At 38.0% G+C, this 11,305-nt stretch overlaps 1 protein-coding gene across 1 annotated transcript; it reads left to right on the top strand.

Moving 5' to 3' along the window:
* The first annotated feature begins 6,571 nt into the window (after positions 1-6,571).
* LOC136267584 (uncharacterized) lies at positions 6,572-9,913 on the top strand. Its single transcript, XM_066062744.1, has 4 exons — positions 6,572-7,127; positions 7,798-7,979; positions 9,696-9,824; positions 9,908-9,913. The coding sequence occupies exons 1-4, from the start codon at positions 6,854-6,856 to the stop codon at positions 9,911-9,913; spliced, it is 591 nt and encodes a 196-aa protein (XP_065918816.1). The 5' UTR covers positions 6,572-6,853.
* Positions 9,914-11,305: the final 1,392 nt, after the last annotated feature.

Below are 11,305 nucleotides of genomic sequence, written 5' to 3'. Positions count from 1 at the left end.
GTTGGCATGTTTATATGGAGTGAGCCACTTCTGTGACTTCTCATTCCATAGGAATACTTTAATATTGCATCTTTTCTTGAGCTAATAGCTGCTTATCTGGCATAGTTTTTTTTGTGCATGAACCATGCTACGAAAGTCCTGCTAGTGTGGGGCTCGTTCAGGCTCGCCCCAATTATGGCGTTCATCACGGCTGTCACGCATGTTCCAAAAATTCGCGAAATGTAGATATCACGTGATAGAGGGTAAGCACCTATTTGCACTGCCGTATTATCTAATTTTTCGTTTTCGTTTCTTCTGTTTTTGTGTCCTTTTTATCTTGTTTATTTTTCGTTTCGAAATTAATGTACGACGATTGCTGAGCACTGAACTTCGACCATTGGCTACTGAAAATAAGATAAAGTTGATCAACACTTATTATTCAGCTTTTGAACCACTAAATGCTATCTTCCCTGTTTAAATAAATTGAAAAAAAAAAAAAAATCCTACCATGAGCTCGACCATGAGTACACTGACACAGGACGAAGTGGTGGTAAGCCTTTCATTACTGTATAATGCACCTATCAAGTCATGGCACATCTACCCCAGGTGGGTAGTGGATTCGTGACATTCGCCATCCGAACTCGTCCCCATGCAGGCTAGGGACATTTATTTATTTTATTTATTATTGCTTTATGGTGTAAACACACCAAAGGTCTGTTGGTAACATGTACCAACAGCCGCGAAAGTACATTGCATTACATTACTTATTTACCTACTTACTTACTTACTTATATACACACATACATACAGATTCTACAAGTAGTTCAGGTTTGAGGTGGGTGGACGTGACTGGTGGCATCTTGAGCAAGGACAGAGATAGTGTAATGAGCAATTGTTGTTATCTTCAAAGTTAGTTATAAAATGATCCCAGAGAAAAGTTTTTAGTTTTGATTTTAGCAGAGGAAACGTTAGATCCAAGTTAAGGATAGGCATGGCATTCCAGAGAGTTGGTAATCTATGGAAATAAGAATGTCTAGATACGTTATTTAAATGATGAGGGATGATCAATTTGTTGCTGGTGCCGGATCTAGTATTAGCTGAGCTGAAGTTGATATGATCATGAATATTGAACTGTTTAGATTGTACCTTGATTGATTTGATTGCAAATAATATATCTTGTAACTCGAACAGGTACATCAGAGGAAGGATCCTTAGTTTTACTAGACGGGTTTTGTAACTACTGGTGTAATCATTTAATAGATACTTAGTGGCACGGCGCTGGATTTGCTCAAGAGTTAAAATGTCTTTCATCAGGTGTGGACGCCATAGTTGGGTGCAATAGAGCAGCTGAGATCGAACCATTGAAATATATAATGTGACCAATGTAGAAGTAGAATGGGTAGAAGCAATAGTACGACGTATTAGTCCCAATACCTTGTATGCACAAGCAGAGATTGATTTGTAGTGTTTGTCCCAACTTAGATTCTCAGATAATATGAGCCCTAAGTCCTTGTGTGAGTCATTATGTGGTATAGTTATATCCGAAATGGTGTAGGTGGTTTCTAACTTGCATTTAAATGATAAATGTACGAATTTTTTTAAATTAAAATTCAGATCTGTCTCTCTGGACCAAGTAAATAAAGCGATATCTTCTTGCAGAGCGTTGTAGTCAGATATAGTACAGATGTGCATGAAACACTTGGTATCATCGGCAAATTTTAGGAGTTGGCTTTGGTGTATATATGATGTCATGTCATTTATATAAATTAGAAATAGCACGGGGCCAAGTATGCTGCCCTGGGGCACACCTGAGAGAACTGGCAGTAAATCGGAGTAACAGTTGTTGATGCAAACACGTTGATATCGATCAGTCAGATATTCCCGGAACCAAGCCCAGAGTGTACCAGTTATTCCAGCAGACCAAAGCTTGTTGAGCAAGATGGCATGAGATACGGTATCGAAGGCTTTACTGATATCGAAGTACACCACATCAGTTTGTGAGGGGCTGTTAATTATGTAGTCTAGGAAAATTAGCATTTGTTGTAAGGTTGAACAGTTTTTAGTGAAACCAAACTGAGAACAACTAATATATTTACTAATGTGAGTGATAATTTTGTTGTAGATTAGTCTTTCAAGAACTTTAGATGTGTTGGATAGGAGCGAGATGGGACGATAATTTCTTACAGAACAATGGTCGCCAGCTTTGAAGATGGGTATTACTTTGTGAATTTTCCAGCTAGAAGGTAAGGTGGCATGACATAGTGACATGGAAAACAGATGATGTAGTGGCTCACACAGAGGTCCAGCACAGCTGTGAAGTACTTTAGGAGCAATTCTGTCAATGCCGCAAGATTTCTCAACATCTAATGAAATGAGAGCTTCGAAAACATCAGTGACAGTAATAGTTATGGAGTTTAAGGATTCATGTATGGCTGGGTAATTGTCATGGTTTGCTGGTGAAGATGAATTGTGAAAAACAGAGTGGAAATATTGATTAAACAAATTGGCCTTGCTGGAGTCAGTGCTAGCAGATGAAGAGTCAAAGTTCATGATAGGAGGATTAGTATTAGTGATAGATTTTAGATATTTAAATATTTTGTTGTTGTTAGTTGGGGCAAAATTGTTTATGAGGTGAAATTCATAGTTCTGTTTGGCTGCTTTTATTTTGTCTTGAAGAGAATTCTCAAGGGAGTCAATGATATGGGAAATGTGATATGTTGGGTGCCGCTTATTTCTACATCGAAGAGTTCTGAGACGTTTGATGCAGTGCCTTATTTCTGAATTGAACCATATGGGGTGTCGGTCTGAATGAACTTTATTTACAGGAATGAACAGTTCCATGGCTGTAATTATCTGATATTCAACAATGTGCCATATATACTCAACGTCATCACTTGAATAGCATGATGTAAAGTCAGAGCAACATAGGTAGTCATGTAAACCTTGGTAGTCACCTTTGGAATAACCAAATGTAAAGTAAGTGGTTGGCTTAGAAGATATTGTAGTACTTGTAGACAGTGAAAAGGTAATGTTGAAGTGATCTGATGGTAGTAGTGGAGTTGAATGGACTTGTAAATTGGAAATATTGTCATCTAAATTAGTAAGAACCAGGTCTAGTATGTTGCCATGATTATGGGTAGGTATGTCGATGAGCTGACTTAAACCAGTCTGGAAAACCAGATCACAAAACTGATTGGAAGGAAGAGAATGACTTGACAATGAGTCCCAGTCTATGTCTGGAAAGTTAAAATCACCAAGAATGATTAATTGATCAGAAGCATTAGATAAATTTGAAAGAAAATCGAACAGGGTTTCATAATAAGTAGCAGTACTGTTGGGAGGTATGTAAACTGTGCAAACGGTGACAGGATTAGGTAGATTCAGTATGACACATACGGCTTCCAAGTTTACAGGTGAAGTTAATTTCTGGGAGGAGATTTTGTCGTTGACTGCAATGAGGACCCCACCACCACGAGATTGACGATCGTGACGAAACAGGGTATAATTGGAGGGTAGAATTTCATTATCAAATATGCTATCGGAATACCAAGTTTCTGTTAAGCCAATTATATCAAACCATTTAGAGTAAACTACAGATTGGAATTTCTGGAGTTTATTTATTATACTTCTGGAATTGGTATAGAAAAAAGAGAGTCATTGAGAGGTAGTAGGTGTGACAACTTCCATTGTAGAATTACTATTAGAAGTGTTTGATGCTTCAGATCTAGATTTAGGTACAAAGGTTGAATCAACTAGTTCACCATGTATTTGGTTTTTAACGTAAATTTTAGTGCCACGAATTTTAATGTGTTTTTTATCAGTTCCTGAACTAATCAGGCTCCAACGTTCCTTTAATAGTAGTTGCTCTCTCAGCTTTTCTTCTTTGCTCATATCCGGTTTGACTTGTGTGCCTTCGGGGATTTTGGATCTATTGTAAAGGATAGTATTTACATCAAAAGCACGAGATAATTTCACAAGTAGAGGTCTTGGCTTTGTTCTAGTTGAATCGAACTTTCCCAGTCGGAAGCAGTCTCTAATAGACTGTTCAGTGATGTCATTATTTGCTTCCTTCAAAATGTGGATACAACAATCGATATCTGACTTAGTGCGGGCACTCCTAGGAGTGCCAGTGGGATTCTCTTTGATGCCATAAACCACGACATTGAATTTGCGATCTATGGGATTGTCAGGCACAGCTACATGTTTGTTGTTTGGTGAAGGAGTAGACTGTGATTTGCTGGTAGAAGATTCTGAAGTGATCAGTTGTGGCTCTGGAATGATATGTTGAGTGATACCAACAATTTCCTTGGGTTGGGGACTTTCAGCTTTCAAGTCTGTGACTTCTTTTTTGAGGCTATCAATGGCGGATGTAAGCTCATGTAGTTGCTGCTCTTGAATGGCTAGGCGACAGTGGGGACAGTAGAATGGATCATCTCCATCTTGGTAGACTTTATAAAGTGTTTGTGAGAGACCGGCACACTGCCTGTGAATCCAGGCGTTGCAAGTACTTTCACAGTATATGGCTTCTTGTCCTTCTGCATCTTTTGTGGCATCTATGATAGGGTCAAAACAGATTGGACAGATCATTGCATCAGAATCACCAGGTGAGTTTGGCGGTGGTCGCTTCCTCTTGGAACGTGGGGTCGTTGTCATTTTGCCGCCTCAATCTAAATAAAGAACACCATGAAGAAAAAACGAATCTGAAATCACAGTGACTAGCCTTAGGTGGTACCGTTATTAATAACATGCCACGGTACAACAGCGTCTCAACGTAGTGGCGGAGAACACGAGAGGAAACAGTCCTGAGCAAAAACAGCATAAACGTTTCCCACAATCGAAAGTATGCACATTTGCAACATGAATAACCGATAATACTGTTAGTGATTCCCGGAGTGAATAATATGAATTAGTAGGGGATTTGTAAGTCGAAGTTGTCCCCAAGAGTGGAGGAATTTGTCGTTTAGCTTTTGCAAATCCCCGACCTGGGATGGATGGGGCTTGACATTGATAGATTATTAAGGGGTAGTACTAATTTGCAGATTGGACTGGCTGGATAAACAGACCAGAAAATTAGTGGCAACCTACTGTGTAGCTAGCATGCACACCCTGTGCTAGTCTAATCAGTACCTCGGGTGGCACTTGTCGATTAGATCTTATTCCCAGACAATAATGTTTGCTGTCATTTCCCTGAACACGGAACTTAACTTATGATATTCCAGTCGGCTAACCTTAGAGTTAGGCTGGCACTAGCTGGGGAAGGAAAGGCTGGACCCTCATAAAAGCTTACTACTTTATTAGTAAATGAGGCTGACTTTCATGATCTCATGCCATCCTGAGGATAGACTCTGGTAATGCAAGACCAACTAATGAACTATAAACTTAGTTAATTAATATTGTGATTTTTTCTTGTCCATTTCTTTTATGCCCTTATCTTGCACAGAAAGCCAATATTAGGGTTTTTCCTATCTTTGATACTTTCTTGTAAAAGTGTCGATATGGCTCAAAAGGTGCTGAAATGAAGGTACGTATCTTGGTATACAACCCAATGTTTTTTTGCTAGCTATAACTATAAATGGTGCTTTAAATAGTTAATCAAGCATTACAGTGATGTTCCAAATAGCAGTTACTTCTCATTTACAATGAAATCTTACTAATTGATCATGTGAGCTACCTGTATCAGTATCTACCCTGTTGGTAGCAAGTTTCAATGCTCAATTTGAATTGTATCATATCGGTGGTATCGATATTTTTGGTATTGTGTTGCCCATCTCTGCAGAAAGCTTGTAGGCCATTGAGTGGGTGTACTGATGCATAGTATTATGTTACTAGACATTAGCTGACATGCAGGGCACCTGTAAACAGTAGCAGCCTGTTTACACTAGCCATATAGTTCGAGCTGTCTCAAATCAGAGTGATTTCTGATCTAGTGTAAATGTGTACTGTGTTAAACCGAGGATCTGCTAGGGATGTGCAATCAGTTTCAAAGATACAGAAAACTAGCTAAAATGGCGGGTGCGATGATGAAATGAAGCAACAGCAAAGTATTTAGGCAACAACACTGATCAGAAGACAACCTCAAAAATAATGTAAAGGTTCGAAAATAAACAGGTATGCATGCGAATGAATATTTAACCTTGGAATTGAGAGGTTAATTGTCATCAAAACTTAAGACTTTATCATGCCTACTAACCTGGCGATAATAGAGAACACAAATCCTTTAACTCTCTACTTTGATGAAAATTATAATCGTGAGTTAAGTTTTTTTTGCTGATTCAAGTGGGCTCGGCCTTCATAAAGAAGGCTCAAAAATCGATCAGGATTACACTGAAGTGATCTCATTCAGCATAATTGTAGTATAGACAGGCTATAAGGTACTTTGTTAGTTTAGGCTGGACACGCATGTAGCAATTATAGTTATCATGTGTGCTATAATGTATAATCAGTACTGACAAAACTAATAAAGTGTGCAGGCCTTCACTTCATCATGGCATGACCACAACAGAGGATGTATTCATGCTTAATGTTTTGGCATAATAGTCTGCAAATTAGTCTCAAGTGTATAAAAATGTGGACTGGACTGTGTAAAGTACAATTTTATGCATTGGTGTACTGGGGTCCAGTCCAGTCTGCAACTCAATGACTATGTACCAATGCAAGGGAGCCTGCGGGCATACAAACAGCAATGTGGTGTCACTGATACTACCCAGAATAATACTAAATTTGTTTCACTTAGGAACCGGATGATACTCATCATGAAGCTGCAGCAGGTGATGAAGAAGAGCCAGATGAAGAAGAAGAAGAGCCAGATGAAGAAGAAGAACTAGATGAAGAAGAAAAGGAGTGGAAGGCTTTCCTTCCCTCTATTTCCAGAGAAATGGTTGGACCGACATTTACTTGCTTTCTTAAAAGAGCTGCTGCTGTGTTGTTTTCTATTGACTTCTCTGCTCCTCACCTCCCTCCAGTGCTAGAAGGCAAATCAGCAAAGAGCCCAGTGTGCAAGTTGGAAACTATTTCAATAGGTCTATGTAAGATGTACCATGGTACAAAAGATGAATCTCAGAGGAAATCACTTCTTGACTTAGTTGCTCAAAACAAAGCATTTATCTATTTTGTGATCCAATTGGCCTGTAAAGCCATTCAGCTTTGTGGTAAGTGCAAAATGATAATAGCAATGCATGTGTTTTGGGTACCCATGCGGCAGCAGCCAGGGTTTTATCAGGGTAAGTTCTCTACTACCATCCTACCCTATCCTATATTATACTAAGTACTAACCAAGACACCTAATACTCAGTACTTACTATAGCTTAACCCTGTAACTTGTGGTTTGAACAGCAGCTGTGTTGAAAGATGTGCATGGTACAATCAGAACTGTGGTTAATGATGAAATAAAATAATGCCTTAAAAGTAGTTTTTGAAAAGTTTTCACTGGCGGATCTTGGGATTTGTGGAAGGAGGGTTCCTATTGATAGTATTATTGGTTGTGTACAAAGTGCACAGAACATTTGGGCTGCCCCACTTATACCCATTTTTTACCCAACAATCATATATAGTCAAATGCTGGAGTGCTTATAACCTTTGAATTTGTGTGCATATGAACATTATTAGTGAGTTAATTTGCCTGGTTTGTAGCACGTAAACTGTTAAGTATTTACTGTACGTATGATACATTACTGAGGTTAGCTGATGTCATTTTAAAACTCTGGAGCCCAAAAAGTAGTACCATATGGCATCCAATGCACACACCCTGGATGAACTACTTTTATTCTATTATTTTAATGCAGATAATGGATTATATTAATTGTTGTGTATACTTTATAGGGAATGATGAGTTGCAACTGTGGCTAATACCTCTTGTGAGGTTCCTGGAACTGATTTTTATGACATTAGAGCTATGTGGTGAATCAGATGTAAAAATGCAGTTGGAAAAGCAGGGGCTGTTGATAAAGATAATGAGTCAACTCAACCACTTACCTGTGGATGTAGTTGAGAACCTATCAGAGGTACGTACTGTATAGAGATTATCATGATAAGTTATAGTTATATCCCGTTATGAGGGTGACATCATTGTTATTACATGAGTCTGAGGTGGAGCCGAGGACGAGTGTAATAACAGTGATATCATCTGAGTATATGGGATATAACTATTTTATATCCCAGTGCGTGGGAGTGCACAGAAGTTTACGGATAGTAAATTAAGTTCCAGTTTGAGTTCCTGTCACTGTGCTCAAGATTTCATCTGAATTGTGTGGAGATCCTACTTCGTAGCTACAAGAGAGACCTTGCATACTGCCTACAAACTGTAGCGAAGGGCGGTGTTACGAAGCAGCGGTTCCAGGTACGATTTTCCTTCGTCAGATGTTGGTATGGTGGTGTCGTATGGTGTGCAAGAGAACAAAAAGACCAACAAGTGGCTACCGTAGTCTGAGATAGAATGATGAAGCTAGAGGAAGTTAGTTCTTCACCATAGTGACCATTGAGAGTGATTGCTAGAGCGAAAATCGTCACAGAATGTTCTTGACATTTGTTAAACTATCGTATTGGTAACTTGTAGTGTTACTGTGTAAAGGATTAACAGTTTTCTAGCTGGTTTAAGTGCTGTATTGGTGTGTTTTGTATCAATATTTCCTTATTTGGCTCTTTGTTCCATTGGTAAACAATACTGTTCACGGTTATTATGATGTCACGAACGAGACTGAGTGGCTCTGCAACAGGGTGATAAGTTAGTTATCACTGGGTGATAACTAATATGTCTTACAGTAGCAGTGCCGCTCTGTCTAGCTGTATGGTAGTTATAACCCAGCGCAGCACTTTGATACTCCCACGCACTGGGATTTAATATACTTTATAGTATTCATATTGCTGGAATCTCATGGACGGTGAACATTAGGCTATTCAATGCTTGTTTTATTGTACATGACAATTGTCCAGGGGTATTAGCTATATTATGCAAATGTGTATTCAAACAATTTAGTATACTACTAGTAATCTTCAGTATAATATGACTTGTCCAAGTTAGATGGATTGGTGGCACTTACAGGAGTGTGTATGCGGTGATTTCATGGAATAGCCCATGCATTCTATTACTTTTTGTGAGTATACCATTGATGTGTGTGAGCAAACAAATTGTGATTACCTCAATTTTTTGGAGTGTTAGCTAGTACTGTAGCAAATACTATTGTAATCTTCACAGAATGCCTATAATTCTTATCAGGCTTAGAGATCTTTCTTGAATTTGAAAAATACTGTTTCACTGCCTTTTACCATCCTAAATTGACATGATGACATGCACATTTCTGCTATAATAGCTTTAAGGCTACAAGTACAAATCTCATGTATGTATATTTCCATAGAACCATGCATAACCCCTAAAATTGCTGTACTGTACATGGCTAGAAAGTTTTGCAGAAGCAAAAGTTTCATGGATTCTTTATCATCAAGCTTTTCTTTCACAGATAGTTGCCTCAACCAACTCTGCGCATGCATCATCATTTGTTAGAGAACTTCTCTTTGTTTTTGGAATTCACTTGCATTAGATTTACGAGAATGATGAACAAAGGTTAAATGCATGCTAGAAACAGTATGACATCACATGTTTTGCAGAGTAAAACTTATTCAGTTATAGTCTGTGATTAGCAAAAACCACAGACGAACTTTCTAGCCATATAGTACATTTTTCAAACACCTCAAACTATACTGAATTTTGACTTACCTTACAGGAAAACGTTATGTTACAAACTGTCCTATTCTGCATTAAGATTCTGTTCCAGTGTGCTAGCAATATTCGATCACAGTGTGGTTATCACAAATATTCACAAGGCCTGCTACTTCTCCTGCAATCTCCAAATGTTACACTGCGGCTGATTACCAGAGCTCTCCTCTTATATATAACACCTCGTGAGCATGACGATTCTACACATGATGTGCTCAGAAATGATGAGATGGATAAATTGATTGACATGCTAGGAAGAACTGAATCTGATTTGTTGCCTACTGACATTTCTTTACAAATGCTTATAAAGATGATGGAATATTTAACACAGTGTTGCAGAGAATGTTTCATTCTTATTACAGTGGGGAGTTTGTGATTTATTAACTCCATTGGTTGATAGGTTGTCAGATGATTCAGAAAAACAGAAAGTTCTTACAGAATTTATATTGAAATTGATGCAATTTGAGAGTGGCTGTGACTTTGTTGCGATTACTACCATAGTTGGTGGGACAGAATTGAATGAAGAAAGTTCAGGTATTCTAAGGCATATAGCTATATATACCAAAGAGTGGCTAATCCAACAAAAGCACAAACTAAAAAACAACAAAAAAAACAAATGGCCAATTGGACCTGTTATCATGAACCATGATAGTGGTTCATAATAGGGATAGGTCAGAAAAAAATTAAACTCTCCAATAGAGCGCATGCTAAAAGCAGCCTTCCAGGCTTTGGATTTATTTTTATAACCTTCCAAACCTTTTTCTAGTATTGTTAAGACTGACCAAGAAGGTGTTATACACCGGGGAAGTGGTTTAGATGTTTCTTATAATTTTCCAAAATAGCACTAGATCTTTTCATGTCTTCTTTCAGCCCACAAGAAGTAGAATTCTGCAGTAAAAATGAATGACATGTTTTATAAACATTCCAGGTCTGTGTGGTATTAATATCTTTACTTTCTCAAGCAACTATTAAAAAAAATCCGTTAATGTAAACAAGAAGAAGTTGAAACAACTTTGTTAACAAGAAATAAATGTTGGGATGGTAATTCACAATAACTGCTCAATACATTATGCAAGTGGATCAGCTTGATTTGCGTACAGATTCCTATGTATTTCAGCTTTTGATTGGCTAAACAGTCAAAGTAGGAATCTTAAATCAAATCAAACTGCTGCATGGGCTTGTATTGAGCAGTTCTGTAAATCACTATCCATATTACTTCTTATTAACACAGTTTTTTTCATGATTACATACAACTTCGATTCCTATTCTTCTTGTTTGAATTAACAATTAATTTTTGTTTCACTAGTTACAGGTCCAAGTGGGGGGAGTAAGGGACAAATGCTCCATCCTTACATTTTGTACCTTTTCTCTATATCATGCAGATTGTTATATAATGTTAACACTCTCTCCTGTAGATAATCATTCTGGCTGCGTGCCAGAAGAAATCATCGAATCTATTCCACCAGCTGAAGCAGCTGTTGAGTTTACTGAGCTTCTCCTTCATTTTCTGATGAAAACTCTACTACCTTATGAAGGGATTCAATTGGAAGATGGCATTGAAGAACTGTCAGATGCAACATGGTACACAATAAGTGAATGCATTCTACTAATGTCCTA

Source organism: Dysidea avara, chromosome 9 (genome assembly GCF_963678975.1).
Source record: "Dysidea avara chromosome 9, odDysAvar1.4, whole genome shotgun sequence".
NCBI classification, from domain to species: Eukaryota; Metazoa; Porifera; class Demospongiae; order Dictyoceratida; family Dysideidae; genus Dysidea; species Dysidea avara.
Note: the sequence above shows the minus strand (reverse complement) of the source record. Positions and strands in the feature narration are given on the sequence as shown.